General features: G+C 36.6%; 2 protein-coding genes across 4 annotated transcripts in view; one reads left to right on the top strand and one right to left on the bottom strand.

Moving 5' to 3' along the window:
• The window catches only part of LOC126354710 (rap guanine nucleotide exchange factor 4), a 1235035-nt gene extending 1220792 nt beyond the window's left edge, over positions 1–14243 (top strand). For both annotated transcript variants that reach the window (XM_050004554.1, XM_050004555.1), the window contains one exon: positions 9468–14243. In XM_050004554.1, coding sequence (XP_049860511.1) covers positions 9468–9592 — 125 coding nt within the window. In that variant the 3' untranslated portion in view covers positions 9593–14243. The remainder of the gene's footprint in view (positions 1–9467) is intronic.
• A 1348-nt stretch (positions 14244–15591) lies between these two features.
• The window catches only part of LOC126354216 (ankyrin-1-like), a 201822-nt gene continuing 192262 nt past the window's right edge, over positions 15592–25151 (bottom strand). For both annotated transcript variants that reach the window (XM_050003685.1, XM_050003683.1), the window contains one exon: positions 15592–23696. In XM_050003685.1, coding sequence (XP_049859642.1) covers positions 23593–23696 — 104 coding nt within the window. In that variant the 3' untranslated portion in view covers positions 15592–23592. The remainder of the gene's footprint in view (positions 23697–25151) is intronic.

Here is a 25151-nt window from a genome sequence, read left to right on the forward strand (position 1 = left end):
TGAAATGGGAGAGACAATACTGCGTGAAGAGTTCGACAGAGCACTGAAAGACCTGAATCGAAACAAGACCTCTGGAGTAGACAACATTCCATTAGAACTACTGACAGCCTTGGGAGAGCCAGCCCTGGTGAACAAGATGTATGACACAGGCGAAATACCCTCAGACTTCAAGAAAAATATAATAATTCCAATCCCGAAGAAAGCAAGTGTTGACGGATGTGAAAATTACCGAACTATCAGTTTAATAAGTCACAGTTGCAAAATACTAACGCAAATTCCTTACAGACGAATGGAAAAACTGGTAGAAGCTGACCTCGGGAAAGATCAGTTTGGAAGGGAAGCAGTGGTTGGGAAGGGAGTGAGACAGCGTTGTAGCCTCTCCCCGATGTTATTCAATCTGTATATTGAGCAAGCAGTAAAGGAAACAAAAGAAAAATTCGGAGTAGGTATTAAAATCCATGGAGTAGAGAGAAAAACTTTGAGGTTCGCCGATAATATTGTAATTCTGTCAGAGGCAGCAAGGGACTTGGAAGAGCAGTTGAATGAAATGGACAGTGTCTTGAGAGGAGTATATAAGATGAACATCAACAAAAGCAAAACAAGAATAATGAAATTATGTTGGGTTATGCTGAGGGAATTAGATTAGGAAATTACACTTAAAGTGGTAAGGGAGTTTTGCTATTTGGGGAACAAAATAACTGATGATGGTCAAAGTAGAGAGGATATAAAATGTAGACTGGCAATGGCAAGGAAAGCGTTTCTGAAGAAGAGGATTTTGTTAACATTGAGTATAGATTTAAGTGTCGGGAAGTCATTTCTGAAAGTATTTGTATGGAGTGTAGCCATGTATGGAAGTGAAACATGGACAATAAATAGTTTGGACAAGAAGAGAATAGAAGCTTTCGAAATGTGGTGCTACAGAAGAATGCTGAAGATTACATGGGTAGATCACATAACTAATGAGGAAGTATTGAATAGGATTGGGGAGAAGAGAAGTTTGTGGCACAACTTGACCAGAAGAAGGGATCGGTTGGTAGCAGATGTTCTGAGGCATCAAGGGATCACCAATTTAGTATTGGATGCTAGCTTGGAGGGTAAAAATCATAGAGGGAGACCAAGAGATGAATACACTAAGCAGATTCAGAAGGATGTAGGTTGCAGTAGGTACTGAGAGATGAAGCAGCTTGCACTTAGATAGAGTAGCATGGAGAGCTGCATCAGAACATTCTCAGGACTGAAGACCACAGCAGCTACAACAACAACAACAACAACAACAACAATACTTAGATGCATATGATAATTCTTAGGCTATTGTACCCACGCATCTTCAAACAAAGAAATAAAATAAAAAGTATTTTACAGCAGTTTATTTATTTATTTGTCCATGAGACTTGTTGATACATAGTACGTACATAATATGTTGCACATCATTTAATATAAAATTGTTTCTATCATTTTAACATCATTAATCTCTTGTGGTCATGCTACTTATTTACAGTGATCACATTACTGCATAAAATTTGTAAAGAAAAGTCAGATTGTACACAATATTCACATTACCCCAAACAGCGGAAACTCTAGTAGGAATATCAACACTGTAGGAAAAGACAGATTGCTACTTACCATAAAGGAGACACATTAGGTTGGTGACAGGCACAATTGAAAGACACTTACATGAAGCTTTTGGCCACAGCCTTCATCAGTAAAAGAGATACACACATCATTCACACACACAAACAAGCATACCTCATGCACACATGACCACCAACTCCAGCATCTTGGCCCAAGACGCAGGAGTTAGCAGCCATGTGTGCATGAGGTGTGCTTGCTTATGTGTATGTCCCTTTTACTGATGAAGGCTGTGGCTGAATGATTTATGTAAGTGTAATTTAATTGCCCGCAACTTAATGTGTCTTCTTTATAGAAAGTAGCAATCTCTTTTTCCTACATTGTTGATATTCACATTCTGTGACATACCCCAGTCAGTTCTGCTAAGAAATTCATCAATGGAACAGGAGGAGTAGGCCACTTTAAATCCTTTAGACTCTACTCAAACTGAACTTTATTACACCATTTTCTCCCCACAGCTGCAGAGGAAATGGGCGGCTGCTGAATGCATCTAACACCCTCTCGTGACTTCCTGGCGAACTGCTTGGGATTTTCTCAGCCTGTTACGCATACAGCGCATTATGTTATGCATAGAGTGAGTGTGCATTGTTTTCTGTGACAAATGAAGCGCTAAGAGTGCGGAACATCGTCTCTTTGCTGTTTACCGTTTCAAATTAGTTCAGTGTTGCGCCTGTTGTTGGTAGTATTAGACTTCTTGTGTAAAGCATTGTTCTGGTTATGATGCCACGTTTTAGTAACCATGTATATAAGAAGAGGAACAATGCAGGGAAAAGAAAATTAACATTAATACCAAGTTGTGATACTACAATTACTGAAACAGTGTGTTCTTCTGCTAACTAACACATGGCCGGCTATAGCCACGTTCAGTTCCCAGATACAATGTTAGGAACAAATACTACCTTGGGGATTGTGACTCCAAAGGTTTCAAGACCATAGAGGAACTGAAACCATATGGAAATGAATTTGTAGTTGAAAAGTTGGAATGCATTGGGCATGTGCAAAAGCGTATGGGTGCACGGCTTCGAAGGCTCAAACAAACTTTGGGTTCAAGTAAGCTCTGTGATGGAAAGACAATAGGAGGGAGAGGCAGGCTTAATGATGAGGTGATTGACATCTACAGAGATGCTATGGGTATGCTGTAAGGCAAAATACTAGTAACGTTAGTGACATGCGAAAAGTAGTGTGGGCATTGTTCCTTCATAATGCCTCTTCCAATGAATACCCTCAACACAGCCTGTGCCCAAAAGATTCCTGGTGCAAATATAATGCAAAAAAAGGACTATGAAAACAAACATGGTTTGCCAGCAGCTGTGATAAATGCAATAAAACCAATTTTTCATGACTTAGCACAGCCAGAATTGTTACACAAATGTCCACACGGAAAGATGCAGAATCCTAATGAGAGCGTAAACAATTTGACTTTGAAAGTGATTCCTAAAAGGGTGTTTGTAAGCATAAAAACACTGCACTTTGGCATTTATGATGCAATAGCAACCTACAACCAAGGGAATAGTGTGAAGTGTGAAGTTCTGAACACATTAGGATTTACAGCTGGGGTGAACACTGTACGAGCACTAAGAAATATTGGAGAAAGGATAAGAGGAGCAGAAAGATGAGGAAGGCATATGAAGTATGATGGAACAACAGGCCAGAAAAGAAGACAGCAGAGGAAGCTTTTGGAGGATGAAGAAGAAGACCCTGATAATCCATCCTATAGTGCAGGAATGTATTGAGAAACTTTGATAGCCATTTCCCGTAAATTAGAATTTTTCGAATATAGGGAACATTTTCTCAAAATCCACTCAAGTAGAGAGATGAAATTTTTATACAGCACTCCTAGTGGTCAAACTTACATTGTAACACAGCCATTTGGCAATATGTTCAGTAGTTTCATTTCAGTTTAATTATAAAGCAATTATTTGTAAAAAAAAAATTGGGTCATTAATAAAAAAAATAATTGGAAGGAAACTAGAAAAGATACTCCAAAATCCTTCTGTCATAACTGCAATACTAAACCACTCTATGTGTGAAAAAAAATTCAAATTTTTCTATTTGGTAGTTTATTCATAAATGTTCCTCAGACTTAGTGATTTTATCATGGGCAGCATAGGCACCTCCGGCTCCCCTTCATAGTTAAATTTTTGTGGCTGCTGGTGTGTTATTGAAAATGTTTGTTATTGAAAATGTTTGTTACTGAAAATGTTTGTTACTGAATAGTGGACACCTTTCTGAACCAAAGTAAATGACTTTAAATCTTTGTGAAAGTTATTATTATTTCTAGGTTGATTTCATGAACTGAACTCTTGCTTTGAAAATAAAAGACAAATTTCACTAAGAATAAATATATTGGGAAGCAGTTGTTAGCATCCTCTGTTCCTTAAACAGCCCTTTTTTTTATTTGAGATACATATTCCATAGATCCATTAATGTGTGATTAAGCATGGATGTGGAATAATCTAATGAGTCAAAGCAGATACAATATAGATATCATATAATACAATACATACTGGTATATTACATGTGGTAGATGAATGATTCAAAACTGCTACAATACAATAATATAATCTATATAATAAACAATACAATACAATACAATACAATAATACAATAGTGGTAAAAAAACAATACAGATAACAATGACAAAGGAAATAATCTGAATTACTACTCAAATTATTTATCTCTCTTAAAGAATTCATCTAAAGAGTAGAAACATTCTTCCAGTAGGAATTCCTTTAGCTTTTGTTTGAATAGCATTTTACTTTCTTTTAGAAACTTTATATTACTCGGGAGTGTGTTAAAGATTTTTGTACTTGTGTACTTTACCCCTTTTTGTACCAGAGAGAGATTTTTCCGTTCACAGTTCATGTCACCTTTCCGTCTTGTGTTATAATGATGGTATGCCTCATTTGTTTCATATTTAGAGGAATTGAGAAGAGTGAAAGCCATGAGTGAGAGGAGATATTGTGAGGTTGTGGTTAATATACCTAACTGTTTAAAAAGATTTAGACATGATGTTCTTGGAGGGAACTACATATAATTTGGACTACTTTTTTCTGGCTAACAAAATTTTTATTTGAAGGTGGTGCGTTGCCGCAAAAGATTATTCCATAGCACATTACTGAATTGTTGTAGCCAAAATATGCAGACCTTGATACGTTCATGTCTCCAATTTTGGAGATTATTTGGATGGCAAACGTTGTTGAGCTAAGCTTTTTTAGTGTTTGCTGTATGTGGAATTCCCAATTGAGCCGGTTGTCTATATGAACTCCTAGGAAGTTTGTGCACTGAACGCTCTGTAACTGTTGGCTCTTGGGTGTAATGTTAATCTCTTCTGGGCTTATGTAACTGGATTGGAACTGCATGTAATTTGTTTTACTGAGGTTTATTGCTACAGAATTTGCCGTGAACCAGTTCAGAGCATTTGCAAGTGCTTGGTTGGTATTTAACTGTATGTCAGTGGAGGTTTTGCTGGCTGTCACTATACTTGTGTCATCTACAATTATTGTGATATTGATAGCACTATTTGAGGACAAGGGTAGGTCATTAATATATGTAATAAATAAGAGGGGACCAAGGACTGACCCTTGTGGAACTCCATGACATACTGTTCCCTAGTCAGACTCTACCTCTCCTACTTGTAGATTGTTAATACCTAATACTATTTTTTGCTGTCTGTCTTCTAGATATGATCTGAGCCAGTTACCCATTTGTCCAAATTGTTGTTTACTAATTAGCGCAAATTTTTCAAGGTGATTGACAATCCTGGCGTATATTAATTTTTCAAAAACTTTAGAAAATGCTGTTACAAGAGAGATAGGATGATAGTTGGAAACATCTGTGGGATCACCTTTTTTTATAGAGGGGCTTCACAGTAACATACTTCATTCTGTCAGGGAAGATAAGTTGATTTAGAGAGGAATTGAATATATGAGCTAGAACTTTACAGAGTTGATTACAGCTGGCTTTTAGCAGTTTCCTCTGCAGGATGTTCTTGAGTTCACACCACAAATAATTCATAATGCACTTTTTTTGGCCTCAGAACACTTTAGCTTCATTTGATGAGTTACCCAGAGAATAATCCTGTGTGACTTTACAGAATGAAGGTAAGCATAGTACACTACCTTTTTTATTTTAATATCAGCTATGTCTGACAACATTTAGCTTGGAAACAGAGATTTGTTTAGGCATTCAGCAGTTCTGTGGTATGCACCTCCCAGTTATAAATGTATTATCAAGCTGTAATCCTAAGAATTTAATATTGTCAACTTCTTCTATCGGCTTGTTGTCATATTTTAGGTGTATACTGGCAGGAAATCTTTTACAAGTTCTGAACTGCATATAGTTTTTTCCCCAAGGTTTAGTGACAGAGGATTGGCTAGTAATCCATTATTAATGTCAAAGAAAATTTCATTAGCTGACCTTTCTAAGGCTATATTTGATTTACTATTTATTGCAATGTTTCTATCTTCTGTAAACAAAAGAAACTTGGTGGCTGGTAATGTTATTGATGAAAGGTCATGCAGAAGAAAAAGTAAGTGTGTTAAGATGGAACCTTTAGATTGTGCCTGATACTTACAGCATGTCTTTTCTATTGACACACTTTGTTTGCCATCAGAGATATAGGATTTGAACCATTTCGCAGCAGGTCCTGTTACTCCATAATATTCTAATTCATTTAGCCTGTAATTTATTGCCTAACTAATTAAGTACATTCTCGCGGTATATGTAGATAGCCTTCTCAATATCAAAACCCTTTAGCAATCCAAGTTGTGACTTGGATAATATTTTATTGGTGGTCAGATGGTTAATAAAAGATTGTATATCACCTTCCTAAAATTTTTCAGGGTCCAGGTAAAAGTGAAATTGGACAAAAGTTTGATGGTATTTCTTTATCTCCATTCTTGTACAAAGGCTTAATTTTAGCAAATTTCAACTGTTCATGAAATGTTCCACTGATAAGACTGGTTACACAAATAACTAAAAATGTCACAAAACTCAAGAGGCTTGCTCACTTTTTAATCATCTTCATTGACATGTTATCATAAGCACTAGCTTCTTGCAATTTGAAGGATTTTACAGTGATCATTACTTCTACTGGTGTTGTGAGGATCATACTCACATTATTATACTTATTTTTAACAGCTGGTCTGAAATATTCAAGACAGCATCTACACAACCTGACAACCCCATCTTTCTAGTAACTGTTATGAAGTGCTTAATGAAAAGTTCAGCAACACTGCACACTTCTGTTACCCATGTAACATTTACTCTTAATGCTATGTGCTTCTCTTTGTCTGTGATTGTATTAGTCCCTTCCTTCGCTATAAACCATATTGCTGTGGCATCGACAAGTACAAACGATGTATCTCTGCCATTGCAAGTTCTTTGACTTTGTGAACCTGATGGCCCATGCCACCTTGCTTGTTGAATTCGCCTCATGATTTGTTGTAATGTGGACATCTGTATGCAATATTCCGAGCCCTACAGAAATGTGCAGGTTCCTTGGGCTACAACCAAACAGAAATCCCACATTGTCTTTATTTTCTTATCTGATGTGACTATCCTGTTATCATAAAGTATTTGCTTTGATGTCCATATTACTATCTTCAGTATTTTGCAGTCTGCAGCATTTATTTACATCAGATTTTTTGTGAGTGATAAATGTAGTTTCCGTTTTGTCTTACAGGATAGCTTTATTCCTTGCATAACCATAGTTTTTTTAAAAAACAAGGATCTAATCTAGGTTTGGAGGAAAACATGCTATGAGCATTGTACACGTTACTCCAATTCATGTCTTTGAGGAGTTTCCTGAAAAAATCAATTTTTAGCGTAATGGCTAGGCTCTTGAATTCAGATTTAGTAAATTTTATATCCTGGTCAGTATTAACATTTAGCAAAAGGAACTGCATGTCATGATCTGAGAGACTACTTATTATAGGTTTTATGATATAAATGTGTTAATTAGACTTTTCTGTAAAGATATTATAAATGGACAGCTTTGAGCCCTTAGCTATTCTAGTTTGAAAGTTAAAAGTATTAATTAAGTTGAATTACAATGCACTGGCTGCAATAAGTTCTTACTTGAAGAGCTTTCAAAAAAATCTATGTTAAAATCACCAGTAACCACTATATAATTTTTAGTAGGCCAATAGATCTTCAAATTGATTTATGAACAGATTAAAATTACCTGCTGCTACTCGGTATGCACTTACTATTGTGGATGATTTATTATGAAAGTCTACTTCTGTTGCACATGCTTCCATGTGCTGCAGTAGACAAAATGTATAAATGTCTATGCCATTAAACTTGTTGCAGTTCCTGATGAATCTGGCAACTCCTCCATTCTCCATTTCTGCTCTACAAAAGTGAGAAGCTAACCTAGATCCTGCAAGACTTAACGTATCTATATCAGTGGTCACATGATGTTCAGAGGGGCAGATTATGTCTGCTGGGTTGGCTGACTCGAATTCATCAATGCTGATAAATAGTTCATTAATTTTACTTTTTAGCCATCAAATATTTTAATTCACTAAATATAGTTTGCATTTCACATTGGCTGAGATGAAACTGGGTGAAAATAAAATTTTTGATGACTGTTGAAAAATTTTAACCTACAACTGTGTTTGTTGATCTAGTGTGCCAGAATTATGCTGTTTAGTTCCTTTCTCAAATTGAAGTTTTGTTTAAATTCTGAACTCTGTTAGAACTTTTATCTGGGTGCTGCACTTCCTTTTTTGAAGCAAGCATAGTCTTTACACAATGGCTCAGTCTCTTTGTCAGCAGAGAAAGCCTCTCCACTAACGGTAACCTGGCAAATGCTGAATCATTTTTTCCACCAATCCGACCATCGATCAATTGTAGTAAAGTCTGAATCTTCTTCTTCCATTTGCCATTGACCAATGGGCAAATATTTTCATCTTAAATGTTCATGCCACAAAACTAAAGCTTTCACAACATCTTTATGTTTACCTTGTAGCATTATCTGCCTTACTTTTATTTCATTTTCATTAGCTTGGAAAGCACACCCCTTTCCAATTTCTGCTCATTTTTTCATCTGGTATCCAACAGTACTTTTTCCTACACCTAACTCCAAAGCAGTAGTTTTGGCTGTAACCCCATAATCCAGTCACATTTCAGCATGAAGTTTTTGATCCATACTCACTACAAGTTTTTTTATCACTCATTTTGGATTCATTAAATAACAGACAAAGAATTGCACAAAATAACAATTTACCAATGCACGTGCAACGGAAGAAACACCACATGGTTGCCTACAGAGCTGCTCTCTAAGAGTATTAATAGTTGTTTGTGAGTGGCACAGCATTGTAGCCAGTGCCCACTTGCTAAGGCTTTGGAAAAGAACAGGACATATAATAGATTTCGTCATGGAGAAATATTGTTACAATATTAACTAATTAGGCTGGATAGTACGGAGGCTAGATAGTCATAAGGCAGATAGTTGAGAGTCTACTGTATTACATTCAGGAGCAACCTCTCCTCCATGAAATATAACATTTTCAAAGAACATTGATGAATCTTATTGAAAATTTTGAATTGAAAATTTAAAAACTACCAATAAACTGTCATGAGAAGTTGAATGTGGAAACATTATTGAGTACCATATTCAGAGGCATATGCCAAATTATAATTTTATAATAATGTTATTTTGTATTGATAGAAGCTGCTTCAGAATTAAATGTTTTAGAAAACATCTGATCTTCTACATGAACCCCTGTAAATAGAACTGCTATACATCATTATTAAAGTTTAAAAAAAATCTCTTCACTTTTATGTGCACAGAACATGTATTATTTACACGTTACTGTTGGTTCTTTTAGTTCTAGAACCACCATCTCCGAAAAGTGAAGCAGAGGTACGATCGTACATCAGTTGCTTGAGGACAATAGATAACCAGAGAGTTCTAACAAGCTTGTCTCAGAAGCTTGAACCAAGAAGATCTTAGTAAATTAGAAACCAAATCTGTTGGTATGAAACTTATAACACCAAAGACATTATGGTCCTGTGGACATGTACTTTCCAAAGAACTGATTAAAACTATCCTAGAGCTTTCCAGAAATACTTCAGTGTATCATTTGTAAATGTTTACATAAATCTAGTCACAAATGACTGAATTTTATTTATATGCATGTAAATTTTGTAACAAAAGATACACTAATTTATATAACAAAATATCTAATATTAACAATTATTCTTTTAATTGTAATTTCTCTGTATGCACATTACTAAAGTAAAATGAAAAGCATTCAGAAATGCAGATAATTTTCAGGGGACATTTACTTGTACAGTGCATTTTTTTGGCACTATGTACTTGCCCATCAAGAAGCAATATTTTAACAATAATCATTGTTGAATGTGAGTGAAATTTTTATCCAAGCCTACTACCCAACAATCAGCATCAGATTTTATAAAATTAAATGTTTTAAAAGTATTTAATTTTTGTTTGTGTGTACAATAAGACAATCTCTCTCTCTCTCTCTCTCTCTCTCTCTCTCTCTCTCTCTCTCTCTCAGTTATGAACTATTATTTGCCACTCTGTAGATAACATTCTATTTACGGTTAACAATTTGTTATTTCCTATGCATGTGCTCTTATTTTTTATCAGCATTACTTAAATTTATCTTCATGCTTGATACACTACAGCAGATGACCAATATGTATTTCACTATGAAAGAGTCTATTGGTTTTTACAAATATTTTGTAAATATGATGTCAGGATATATGTGATTCATGCTCCAGTAGTTGCCACTTGGCTGAATAGCATGCCACAGTCAATAAAAGACTAATACAAATATGATATATGAAATGGTTTCTTCACATTGCATAGGAAGTAATAATTGTAGCTATTTATCAATTGTTGAAATTTTAAATTAGAAAATCAGGTCTTTCACTACTGCAGGACACCAGAAAGCCATTCTGGCTTTACTGAGGAACTATTTTATTACTACTTAATGAAAAAATTATGAATGCCTCTTCATAAAGAGATGCTTAAATTCTAAATGACTGATGTTTAGTTTTTATTTTAGAAGATGTTTTTATTAAATTATTTTTATTACTTGTTTATGATAACATATTGTTAATCTGGGCAGAACTAATCATTACTGTTACTAATACAGTCAAATCTTAAAGTGTGAACACTGCTGAAACATTATATTATAACATTTATGAATTTCCCAGCAACAAAAATAATGCTAGTGTCATAAATGTAGTATCTGACAATCAACCTTAATTAGAAAAAGTGTGTATGCTTTGTTAGTTAAATTTTTAGTATTATTTTAATTACAGCAAGAAAGATACCGAAAAGAATCTCTCCAGTGTGTAACGTGACCATTCAAATGCAAAACTGATTATTTCTGCTAAATGCCATACAACATACTTGGTTTGTCAAGTACAAATGCCTTTTACTGAAATACAGTACCATTCCCCCTTTTTTTCTCTATAATTAATAAACAAGCTGAGACCATTACCAGTATTTCTTCAAATTGTATTTATAAAAGTACATAATGTTGCAACATTTTCATTATGCTACATGATGATCTTTAATCATGGCACTTAAATAAAATTCCAAGTATCAGCTGACACATTTCATATGTCATAAAAAAATCAGATGATATTATGTACCAATATATCATGAATCCACTGATTTTGTATCTTCCTGTCCTCTCTCTCTCTCTCTCTCTCTCTCTCTCTCTCTCTCTCTCTCTCTCTCTCTCTCTCTCTCTCTCAAGTTTCAAATAGCATGATACTACATCAGTATCAGTTTAACAAAACATTGTGACAATACCTTACTAGAAAAACAGTCAGTTCCCATTTAAAGTAGTTCCGCATGGCTGGCTTATACCCACAAGAGAGTATTATGTGAGAGTCATAGTGAGAACCTAGTTTGCATAAGAATAATGGTTAATGTCTCTACTGTCTCCCTTTGGTCAAATGTACAGTGACAGAGTCTATCGGAAGGAACTAAATCGAAACATTTCCAAGTAGTTCACTGTACAGACAGAGTGCTGTTGCCATTTTTTGTTACTGTGTTCATTAATACGAAACATCATCCCTACACACTGTGCTGTTACTGTAACCGAAATAATTCAAACTCAGACTGAAATGCTTTGAAATCTCTACACTCCCACCACAAAGTTGATAGGTTAGGATCAGGGTACAGATGGATGAAAAGTCCAGACACGTGTACTACTATACGTGACTGGCTGTCTGCATAGAGTACAGATTTTGCATATGTTTTAATTTTGAAAATACTGTTAATGTACAAAATCTATTAAAAGTAATTTAATACATCAAACAGCTTTCTCAGATGACATGCTAGTGATAAGTTCCCACTTCTCAACATAATTCTATTTAATAACAAACTTGGTTTAGCAACAAAATGTATTGTGCGCTATCTACATAGCCACAGTTTTATTTTCTTCACCAATGACTTCTCACAACACAGTACCTCATCATGTGTTCTAAGTTGTCCCCCACTTTACATTCTTTTTGTGCTGTTATATATGCTTCAGAATACGTTGCCACACCAACTGTGCCATTTGTGTCACTGCATATAACATAGCCAGAAAACTGATGGTATCAAAAGTGGATAAAGGGAACTAACCAGTGTTACTCGAAATGTCAGAACTTAAAAATTTACTGTATCCAATATGAACTGCAAATATGATTTAATCTTTGTTCTAATCCAGTAAGAAATCAGTTCTTCACGAATTGTAAGTGTAAAAGTATCCTTTGAATATTTCAATGAGTGCAATCATTTATTAGCCAGTAAATACTATTTTTGAAATTTTTTTCAGAAACTGAAAACTGTGTTATGTTGGTTTTGAATGCCTATCTAGAAATTATGACTTTAGCAAATCAATTGTATTTTTGTTCCTTCTGACAACTAGTATCACTATCAATGATTAGTGTCTTTTATGAAAGAGTCAAATCAGTTACCAATGAGGATATTTCATTCAAGAATGGAATTTTGTTTTGAGCACTCACAGATGATTTAAAATTGCACTGTTCATACAACACACACACAAAGAATTTTTCGATCTTCGGTAGAGTGTGCACTGATTTGAAACTTCGTGGCAAGTTTCAAAGGGCGTGACACACTGGGGCTTGAACCTGGTGCCTTTGCCTTTCACAGATGAGTGCTTTGTTGACTGAGCTATCCAAAGACAACTCCAGACCTGCCCTCACAGCTTTACTCCCACCACTATCTCATCTCCTACCTTTTAAACTACAAAGAAGTTCTCCTTCATACCTAGCAGGACTAGCACTAATGGAATAAAGGATACTGCAGCCACAGCCTGGGGGTTGTTTCCAGAAAGGCAAAGGTCCCAGATTTGAGTCCCAGTCCAGCGCACAGTTTTAATCTAAGAGGAAGTCTCACAGGCACATTGTCACCTTTGTTCAGTGCATAGTGATCTGTTTTCATATATACATTATATTCGATTTCTACCCCAAAAGCTGAGTGGTCAGCATGACAGGTTGCCGTCCTATAGGCCCGAGTTTGATTCCCGGCTGGATCGGGGATTTTTTCTGCTCAGGGATTGGGTGCTGTGCTGCCTTCATCATCATTTCATCCCCATCTGGCACGCAGGTCGCCCGATGTGACATTGAATATAATGAGACCTGCACCAAGGCAACCGGACCTGCCACGCAACGGGCCTCCCGTCCAATGACATCAAACACTCATTCCCCCCCCCCCCCCTTTTTTTTTAAATTATGGATCTTCCTCCAAATTGTTATTACTGTCAATAAACACATAATAAATCATATCTGTAGTCTTTAAACAGAGAGACAGGAAGAAAAACACACACCGGCAACCAGCAAAAGTTAAATTAATGGAAAATGACTTTAATGATAACTAATCCAGTTTTGTTATATTTCCCCAACCTGTCTTCTTGGGTGACTTTTAATGTATGTTTGCTTGTTTTTCTGTTAGCAACATTTCATTTTATCCATTTACATACCTAACTGCTGTGTCTTTATTATATTCTGAAGGAAAATCAAACTTACATTCCCTATATTTGTATAGTGCTGATATGTGGGATACCCATTTGGATTTACATTTGTCTAGTTTAAATTTCCTCCTATGCTGGAGTTTGTCTGTTGCTGAAAACAACTCTTTTTGCTAATAAAAGCATAGGCATTTAAAATGTTAATTGAATCTGTAGAAACCATCATTCTTCAATAAGACTGTGCACCACAGTTTCCCTGTATCATCATCAAGAATAACATTTCCTTATGGAGCTCTTGTTCAGTTCACAATCTATTATCATATGCATTTTTAGCAGAACAAATGATATTGTGGCAACAGAGAATATAATTAGTTGCGTGTTTAAAAGGTCCTCATAAAAGTGAAACCCCCATATCACATCAAAATGAAAATGTTATGGCTTTCATTTTTTTTACGTTAATCTGTGAAGTTGTTTTCTTCCAGCCCCACTGTCACTGTCCTCAAATTGCTTTTAGTTCTCCTTCAGTGCACAACCTAATAGTTCTAAATACATCTTTCTTGCCTTCAAATGTTATCAGAGATGTTGCATAGGTTTTTTTTAAAATTTTTTTATTATTATTACTTTTGTAAGCTATGTATCATTAGTGTAAACAGTTCTGGTAGAATTTGAATACTTTAAGAGAAAAGGAAACCACTCATTGGATAGCAGAAGCATTAATTGTTGGAAGTCACACATTTTTCATCTTTTTTGTGTACCTGTCAAAAACTCAGTGCTTCTGTTATTAGTTTAGATTATTTCTTGGTCAGTGGGTCATATGTATGACATTTCACTATTATTGTGAATGTTTCAAGTTCTGTGGTGAAACTCACATCAACTCCGTAGTTGGTTTGAACATTACAGTGCTTTCTTTACATATCCTTATGCTCAACCTTGTGTGTAATTGCTTTCTCTGATTTAGCAAGCCAGTTTGAAGGAGACCTACAGTTTAGTGTGGTTTCCAAACCACAGACGTAAAAGAAATCATAAGTGACTGATAAAAATCCTCAAACTAACCAGGTATATAATGACTAACATTTGGATCTGTACTTTAGTGCTTACCAATTGAGCCACACATTTTCAAGTGTTAAAAAGTCCATGTAATCATGATAATGGAAACACCAGGATAGATGGCAATTATTAGGATAGTAGGTCATGAATTAAATATTCACCACACAGGCTTAATTACGCTATATAGTGGTTATGACACTGGCACTAAATTCAGAGCTTGCTTCAAATCCCTTTCCTGACATCCTACCATAGACTCCATTCTTCTTCTAAAACATACTAGACAAATACTAGAATTTTTCAGTTAGACAAAAGATGACCAATTTCTTCCCATTGCCTCAGCCATACTGTATAACTCTGTCTGTAATTAGTTTAATGTCAATGGTCTCTAAAGTTATAATTACTCCCTCCATTTCACCTGCTTTCTAACACACTTAAAAACTGTCCTGAATCATTATTTGAATTGTACAGAATTTAATTTCTTGGGAGAACCCAGTAATAATTAGAGAAAAAGAATCTCTCTCTCTCTCTCTCTCTCTCTCTCTCTCTCTCTCTCTCTCTCTCTCTCTCTCTCTCTCTCTCTCTCTCTCTCTCTCCCTCTCCCTCCCCTCTCTCCCCCTCTCCCTCCCCCCCCCTCTCCCTCCCCTCTCCCCCCCTCTCCCTCCCCTCTCTCCCCCTCTCCCTCTCTCCCCCTCTCCCTCTCTCCCCCTCTCCCTCTCTCCCCCTCTCCCTCTCCCTCCCCTCTCTCCCCCCTCTCCCTCCCCTCTCTCCCCCCTCTCCCTCCCCTCTCTCCCCCCTCTCCCTCCCCTCTCTCTCCCTCTCTCTGCCTCTCTCCCCCCTCTCTCTCTGCCTCTCTCCCCCCTCTCCCTCTCCTCCCCTACCCTCTCTCTCCCCCCTCTCCTCCTCCTCCCCTCCCCCCCTCTCCCAACCAATCACCTTTCATCCCCCACATACTCTTCTTGCCCCCAACTTGACCATATACTACTTATGACTTTTACATTGTCTACCACATACTTATAGGATAAGCTTGACAGAATTAATTTGTTTTCATGATATTAGGTACAAGTACTGGAAAGTATTTGGGATATATTAACACTTTCCACCATCACTCTATAGGTTAGCAAAACTTATATTATTTAATCACTATTTATTAATTTTAGTTCAGTGATATGTGAAGAAAGCCCAGGAACTTGACATTACCCATATGTTTATGTGTGATTACACTGATGTCTGTTGATGAACAGTGTGTCCATAAAAGGTCCTACTTTCAATGCTATATTATGCTAGTTAATTTAGACTATTAACAATAAATCATATACAAAATTGAAGATAAACTAACCTAGTTTTTCTTACAGCTGTTCAATATGTGCACCTTTAGTTATATGACACACATCCAATCTATAGTCCAGTTCTTCCACACTTTGGCTACCAAGTACGAGTAACAGCAACAGTTGCCTCTTCAGCTCTGTGTCTCAACTCTGGTAAATTATTAGACAGTGGCAGAAAATCTTTTATAAATCGCAAGGAAAAAAACTACATGATGTTGGGTTAGATGAACTTGGAGGCCAGTGGAAAAGAGTGCTTTTATGTTCACCTTTACAACCAATCCAAAAGTCACATATTTTGACATTCAACCTGTCTCTTACAAAGAGATGCCAATCAGGAGAGCTCCATCTTTTTGCCAAGTAAAGTTTTCAGGTTTGCCTTCTAATTGGAGAAAGAGCTATTCTTGCAATAGAACCAAATACACTACCCATCATAGTAGCTTCAGTGAGAAAAAAATGATCCTTACAATTTTTGGTGCGGGGCAGCACAGAGAGTAGTTAATTTTGAGGAATCTCTTTGATACTCTACAGGTTCATGAGGATTTTCTGACCCTCAGATAATGAAAATTATGGATATTTACTGTCCCACATAGATAAAAAGTTACCTCATCACTAAATACTACATGATGTTCAAAGTCACCTTCTCACTGCAACACTTTACTTGCAAAATTATAACATACACCATAGTCATTTGGCTTTAAAGCCTATATCAACCACAACCAGTATGAACACATGCTTAAATCTTTTCTTAAAACCTGCCACAGTCATCTTTGGCAACTGAAGTTCAAGACATTCTTTCGAAATAGGCTTCATAAGCCTATGAAGGTAAGATGCTCTGACCCTGTCAATATCCTCCCCAGACACATTTGCTTGTCCCATGCTTTTCCCTTTTCATGTGCACACAGATTCACTCTTAGCAAACTGCACAATGTAAAGTGCTTTAGGCTCAGGAGCTGTCATTTTGCATATGTGGCACTGCAAGAGAGGCGAAAAAAGCAATAGTCATGCATGCACTTCTCTAAAACTGTCTAAGTCACGCTTTAACCATGACATTGAACCAACAGCCTATAGTGCTCACAATTGATACTATTAAAGGTTATAACTGGGACATTGTTTTATGGACACCCTGTATGTCTGTTTCTGTACAAGGTGTATTCAATAAGTAATGTAACACTTTTTTTTCTGAATGCAGGTTGGATTTATTCAGGATTCCAATACACCATATTATTCCCCATGCTTTTCATTACAAAACCCTATTTTTCAACATTATCTCCATTCGATGCAATAGCCTTATGCCACCTTACTGGGAGGGCCTTTAGGCTCACATGGTACCACTCAACTGGTCAATGTCAGAGTCCACATCATCATCATCATCATCATCATCTGCACATTGCTTCTTGTGGAGTGCATCCTTCATTGAGTCAAACATATGGAAGTCAGAAAGTGAGAGCAGACGGTGGGGTGGACAAGGAAGAACAGCCCAATGAAATTTTGTAAGATCCTCTCAGGCGCACAGACTTTTGTGAGATGTTTTGTAGACATAGAGAAGGAGAAGTCTGTCTGCATTTTTGTTGTGAAGAACATGGTGAAGATTGTTCTTCAATTTCTAGAGGGTAGCACAACACACTTCAGAGCTGATCATTGCACCGTGATCGAGGACATGAAACAGAATATCCCTTTCAAAGTCCCAGAAGACCATTGTCATGACTTTACCAGTTAAAATGAAATGTCGTTTGATGAGGGCCTTCCAGTGGGTAGGCCCGATCGCCTGGTGTGAGTCTTTTGAGGTGATGCCACTTCAGCGACTTGCACATCAATGAGGTTGAAATGATGATGATGATGATGATGATGAAGATGAAGACGACACAATCACCCAGTCCCTGAGTGGAGAAAATCTCCAACCCAGCTGGGAATCAAACCTGCCACACCCTCCCCCCGCCCCTCCCCCTGCCCCCGGCATGACAAGGACATGGCTTTGAACTTTTTCTTTGGAGGAGAGATGGTGTGGTGCCAATCCAGTATGAAGTGATGAACCTATGTTTCATTGCCCATGATGATGTTTGACAAAAAATTGTCATGATCTGCCTCATAATGTATACGTGCTTCCACTCAGATGGTCCTTCATTGCTCTTTATTGTCTTCTGTTAGGTGTCAGGTAACCCAACGGGCATACACCTTTGAGTACTGCAACTGGTGGACAAGTGTGTCATTACTACCAGTACAGCCATCTAGATTAGCAGCAAGATGTTTGTTTGTCAGCGATCAGTCACCTTGAATGTGTGTGTCTGTGTGTTCTAATATTGCAGAAGTTACAGCTGTGCACAGCCAGCTGGCATACAGGAAACTGGACAGATTTGTGCGAGCATGTTGTGATGTTCACAGATGCATCACTGCCAAGTCTCTGTAGACATTTTGCAAGAGCCTATGATTATGTGCAGTACTCTGGTTTTCTGCCAAAAGATAGCTATCTGCTTGAAATGCAGCCCCATTACAGACCCCATTTTGATGGCAAAATGTAACACCATGAACTGTTGAAACTTCACATGAAACTACAGGGGCTGAAGTAAGAATATTCCATGATGTCCTGTAAAAATTCTTCCTTTTTTCAACCAAAATTGGCCATTACTTATTGAAAGCCCCTTGTATGTTGTAGTTATATTCATGTTAACATCATCATGTTCCTGGAAATTATTTAAGTAATTTTTAATTGAATACTGTTTAATGGTGAGCAAACCATTTATATATTTACTGCATTCTTGTGAGTCCACTTGAGAAGAGCTTGAAGGCACAATTGGCACTTGGTGCTTAAATGAGAGCAGGGTTTGATGATGTGGGTTTACTAGCAAGGTAGATAATGGAGATGTCTTTGGCTCAATTAGTTCTGAATTTCACACTTTGTTAAATTTCAGCCTGCACTTTTATATAACTTCATTGCAATAATATGATGCAATTATTTTATTGTGTGCAGAGTAAGGAAGAAACCATTTGGTGTAGATATGAATAAAGATAAGTTACCACATTTCAACACTTTGAATAATTCCATTTCTGCACTGTTATACAGCAATTCCATTGTCGAACCAAGTCAAACTGATGCATGAGACATAGCAAGGAATAAAGGTAACAGATGTAATGTTACAATGTGAACCCCAGAATCATCGTGGTTCAAGAGCAACTGAAAATCATCTTACTGGCCATGATAATAGAAAAGTAATAACAAATATTGTTTTCACAATGGAAGTTTGAATAACCTTCATGTTGATAGAATTTTTAACTTATTTCCTGGTAGAACTTTTTAAAGAAACCTCACACTCAATACAAATTCAGACTCATTCTTCGTGTAAGGTACTCATTCTTGGTGATAAGCTTCTGCTAAAAAGCTGAAGGTTGTTGATATATTGTGTTCCATATTACCTTCTCTTATCATGACACTGTGTTACACTTTGCATGTCATGAGCAAGCATTTCATAGAAATTGAATTTGTTTATTAGTAAATGAGTGAATAGCTCTGAACTGGTTATAAGGAAAAACAAAATTTACATTTCATTACACTTAACACAAACACTTGGATTAATTATTTATTTTCAGTGCCTCAGGTCTATATGTGAACAGATACGTGGATACAGAATGAGTCAGTTACAGTAAATTGTGGTTTAGTACACAAGTGCATTGAATTTGTGAGAATTCAACATATATCCTGCCATGCATTACTTCAGTTACCCCAAAAACATATCATCATCCCACTAATCATTGTACAGAAGTCCCTGTGTTGTATTAACTTTTGGGTGGGCTATTCTTTTCATTGTCATGGTCAGATCCATAACAACAGACAACAGAATGTATTTAAAATGAATAATGCAGAATCAGAGGTGTGAAATGAAGTGGATTCTTTCTGTGTCGTAAAGATGTGGCAGTCTTTTCCTGTGATGGTCACTTTAACATGAATTTTTATTTCAAAAGGTGACAATACATCTTGAATCACTGTACCAATTAATGTAGCTCTGTGTATCCAGACTCTATACTCAAAACACTACCTTCTGGGACCAGGGATAGATTCTTGTCTAATGGTGAAGATAGATTTTTCCTGTATACTGAAGTCCATTTTTCCTTGTCATAGAAATTATGTGCAAATGTCTAATCACCCATCATATTTACTGAATCCCCTCCATCCTTACGAAATCAGCAGAACGGTTGTAATAAAACTGGTATCATTCATCACAAGAACTGAACCAGATGTGAAACATGAAACCAATTAAACCATGATAACATCCTTTACAAACTTCCCAAATCAGTCCTACTAAATCATTGACTCTAAAAAGAAGCCACCATTAAAATCTCATTAAATAATTTCTTTGAATAGGCATGACAGAATTTTTGAATTCAGTTGTGCACTTTTTCCAGGAAAAACTCTTCTCATTGTGCACCAGAAATGTTTTCCTATGAATCCATTTTGCTTTAATAAACTTGTGGTTAAATATTGTGCTACTTCAATGTTTTTTTCTCATTCTCATATCACAATACTAATAAAGTTATTTGATAGAAACTACATTCTACTGACTTCTTGCATAATTAACTAAATGATTCTGCTGTCATCTATCACATTGCTGCAAATACCATGACGTTATTGCAAATAATTATAAGTATCTTCCATTACCTTATTCTTAATGTGTGGTTTCATTAACTGTTACTCTCCTCCTAAAAGAGCAGTCCTTGTTATTAATACAATTTATAGAACAAAGCCATTGGAGAAAACATTTTCTCTGGCAGGAAGAGCATATTTACAGATTTGAATTTTTCTTTAAAGTGCTTATCCATGGCTAACAGTCTACCTGTCCATTTAGAACAGCACAGGCAACACACTGATCTGCATATCAACTATCATAGAAATCTCACTTGTAGGTTGCTTGTCTTGTTGATAGTTAATGTCTCCATGTGAGTCATACAATATTTTTCAACTGAATAACTGAAAAGTGTGCTGTCATGGGTTTGGTGTGTGAATGATTTCTTTAATAATGTAGGTAAACATAGATGCTGCTTATCATAAAGAGGACAAGTCAAGTTGAGTGCGTACCCCCCCCCCCCCCCCCCCCACACACACACACACAAACAAACAAACAAGCAAGCACATCTCACACACACGACTCCACACACACATCTCCAGCATCTCGGGCTGGAATACCCCTATTTTGGTGTCAACAGTGACAAGCAGGGATTCAGGAGGTAAAGGGTGCAGATAGTGGAGAATAGATGAAGGAAGTGGTTGGTATCTTTGACATGGGACACTAGATTATGGGCAATTGGTTGGAGGTGTTTGTCAATGAGTGCCAAAACTCTGTCAGTGGGAGCGCAATAACCAGCCACAATGGGGCATACAGGATTTTTGGGTTTATGGATTTTGGAGGGCATGTAGAAGATGGGTGTCATAGAGGTGAGGAGGGAAATGGATTCAGGGGAGATGTTTCAGGAAGGGCCTAAGGCCTTAAGCAGGGATTGGAGTTTGTGGTGGATTTATGGTATGGAATAACTCTGGCAAAGTTTATAGGTGAAGGAGACAGACAATTCGCAGAGGCCTTCTGGCAGGTAGTCATTGTGATTCATCACAACAGTGGTGGAATCTTTGTCTGTAGGTAGGATGATTAGGTCAGGATTTGGGATTTGTTTTGAGGTTGTGTATGACCATTCTGTCTTCTGCTGAAAGGTTAGTGTTCTGAGAAAGGGATCTGGGGAAAGATGGTGAGGCTAAGTTGGAGGTAAGGAATTCCTGGAAGGTGACCAGAAGATGGTTAGGGGGGAGGGGGGTTCATGGTGGGACAGTGGTACAAACTGAAAGAGGCAGGTTTGATTGTTGGAATTAGGCTGGTTTTGGTTGAAGGTATTGACAACAAAGAAGTGTGTCCTTTGCAGGGATCAGGAGAAGGAGGGTAGGTCTTTGACAAGTCCAACTTGGTTAAATCTTGGTGTAGGGCTAAAGATGAGTGTTTGGATAGGACTGAAAATTCTTTGGAGCTGAGGGTTTTGGCGGAAAGGTTAACAACAATGATACGGGAATGTTTTGGCTCTCGATTTGGTGGAGGGTTGGTAGGAAGTTACGGAGGATGTGGTAAGTTAAAAGTTCTGCTTGGTAGAATGGGATGCTGGAGTTGGTGGTCATGTGTGCGAAGGCTGTGGCCGAAAGCTACATCTGAGTGTCTTATAATCATGCCTGTCTGTGAGTTGACTTTTCTTCTTTATGGTACGTAGCCATCTATCTTTTCCTACTTTCTTGATATTCCTACCTGCAGTTTCCTTTGTTTGGTGATTTCTTTAGGATACGATTCAGGTTTTCCCCATCTCATGCTATGCTACTGCAACATCAGATAGTAATCACAATTAGTGATGTTCCTATCCCACACACATGCTGCCTTCCTCTGAGCTACCAGTTACGCCTCTCCAACCCGTCATCCCACTTTCTTCCAATGCCCACCCATGTTAGACCACCTCAGATATATTTACTACTTCTTGGTTTCGCATTTCACACATGACTTCAGTGTCAGATGATACTGTCACAGCATTCATAAATTACTTATATTAAAATGTTGACTTTTCTTTCACTTATCACTCCTGTCCTACCGTTCTTTACTTTACAATTCGAGCAGCAGACTGAATATTTTCTTGATAAGATATGTCCTTCAGCAGGTTCACCCTTGACTGTATTTCAAAGTATGCAATATATTCTTGCTCTGTACCTTGCATAATTTCTTCAATTGAAATTTAGAGTGAGTTATCTTCTGACATTTCAAAGTTTTCAGTTAGTGCTCATAGTTTTCGTCCTCTCTTTTTATTTGTGTTTTAGAACCCTAGTATTAAATTAAGAAATGCACTAAACTAGTTCAGTTAATAACTATAAGATGCATGTGGATGTCTGCTTTTCACATGAAGAGACAAAACAGAGAGTTGAAGGATAACAATCACGTACTTAGTTTTGCAGTTTGTAATTGTTACAAATCTTGAATCACATTAACAGCAATTTTAATAAAAATAATTTGATATAGATTTCCAACAGAAATTGTATGGAAATTCCTGCTCACTGTGTCTTCAAGAAACATCACCCTTTAGAAAAATAAATGTAAAATAATTATTTTTAGGTTAAAATATACATATTCACAACTGTGGTCAATACCTGAAACCTAAAAATACATGTTTGGATTATATGCTATTTTATGGCTACTACTGCCACAATTTCTGTATTTTGTATTTTTTTTAATCAAAGAAAGTGTAATTTTTCTCAAATGTGAGAGTACGACTTACAATGATAAATGGCAGATTCATCATGATGTCACTTTTCAAAAATTATTGTTCTTTAATTTAGAATACCAATAGTGAGCAATGCATTTACATAAATGAGAAAAAGATACTTAACATTTTAAATTGCTAAAACATTTATCACACCATGTAAAACACCAACAAATTTTCTGAGAATGGAAGAATTCCTAAACATTATTAATAAACTCACTCATTACCAGTGTATATAATTTTCTTTTATATGATGCTAGTGAAATAAACTGAGCACATTCCTTTTATCCCTTTACTGTGATTTAGTTGAAATAATGTGTAAATTTCTTTTTACATCTGTGTTCATGTCCAGTCTTCTATGTCACATGACAATCACATTTACAAGTCGGAGTGCAGAACCAGTCTTGGCATTGTGGCTCCTCTGTGTTAACAGTAAGTAGTGCCATCACTTCACGATGACCTGAGGAATATTAGTAAAGTGATATTAGTGTCAATAAAAATTGCATATATTTTACGTGACACTTTATTTTTTTGTTCCATTTTTTAAATAGGAATTCTTTGTTGACTTACTGTTTACACAAACCTATGTGTCTCACCAAATATAGGGCTGAGAGCAATATGGAAAAAAACTATGAATTCACAATTTTTTACTGCAGTTCAAGGGTAATTATGACGGAAGCTGAGAGACAAGGTCGCTAACATCTGGGATCAATATATTTTCTGCTAGGAATCGAGAGCTCTGTTTAATGCAGAGTAATAGCTCTAAGCAAGACAATTAAGCACTAGAAGTAGCATTGCAAAATTCTTCACCAAGTCACCAAAAAGATAAAAACTGTATTGTACACAAAAACAATTAAAAATTCAAGAAACCAAGTCAAGTAATAAAGCAATGGAAACTTGAACCGTTCTTACATATTAAATGTACACATTTGGCCTGCAAATAATGAAACACACTGATGATAGTAGCAATAGGGGACATGATGATAAAATCAAATCACTGGCCATTAAATTCAACAAATCTTCCAACAGTAGCTGAAAACACAGGAGCAGATAATGGACTATCGAACGCGGATCCTTTAGACTTTCTCAGAATTACTGACAGACAACAAAGCTGTGTCATAAAGGAAACTGAAAAATTTACTTCTGGCCAACTCCATCAGTGGAAAATTTTTTATTTAAAAACTAGTAGCTTATTTTCTGCAAAAGTTTTACATACTTACTTGTGTTGTTAAAGTAAACATTGTTATCTATTCAAATGGTTCAAACAGCTCTGAGCACTATGCGACTTAACTTCGGAGGTCATCAGTCGCCTAGAACTTAGAATTAATTAAACCTAACTAACCTAAGGACATCACACACATCCATGCCCGAGGCAGGATTCGAACCTGCTACCGTAGCGGTCGCTCGGCTCCAGTCTGTAGTGCCTAGAACCGCACGGCCACTCCGGCCAGTTATCTATTATGTGAAGTGATATGCAAATGGTCAACATGCAATCACCTTTAAATACCAATAGTGTTAATATTCTGTAAAGCAACTTATTCCACATCATTGCAATGCATTGTGTAAAGTGACCTATGGAACATAAAACTACTTAATTTGATGTTCATTGCAGTCTACACCAGCAAATATCCATTTCACTTAATCAGTTATTAAAGAGAATACAAGAACCATTAGTCATTTAGTCAAAGGTGTCCTAACTAAACGACTAAAATATGCACAAGTAATATTTATAAGAGTTGATAACTTAGTGGTCACTAATTACTGATATATCCTCCTCCTCACCAGATATGCAGCCTTTTTTTTTTTTTTTTTTTTTTTTTTTTTTTTTTTTCCCCTCCACAGGTGGATTATAATAATATTGAACTACCTTACTAACAATAACCTCTTCACAACTGACTGGCTTTTATAAAGTGTT

The sequence above is a fragment of the Schistocerca gregaria genome, chromosome 3 (assembly GCF_023897955.1).
Source record: "Schistocerca gregaria isolate iqSchGreg1 chromosome 3, iqSchGreg1.2, whole genome shotgun sequence".
NCBI lineage: Eukaryota > Metazoa > Arthropoda > Insecta > Orthoptera > Acrididae > Schistocerca > Schistocerca gregaria.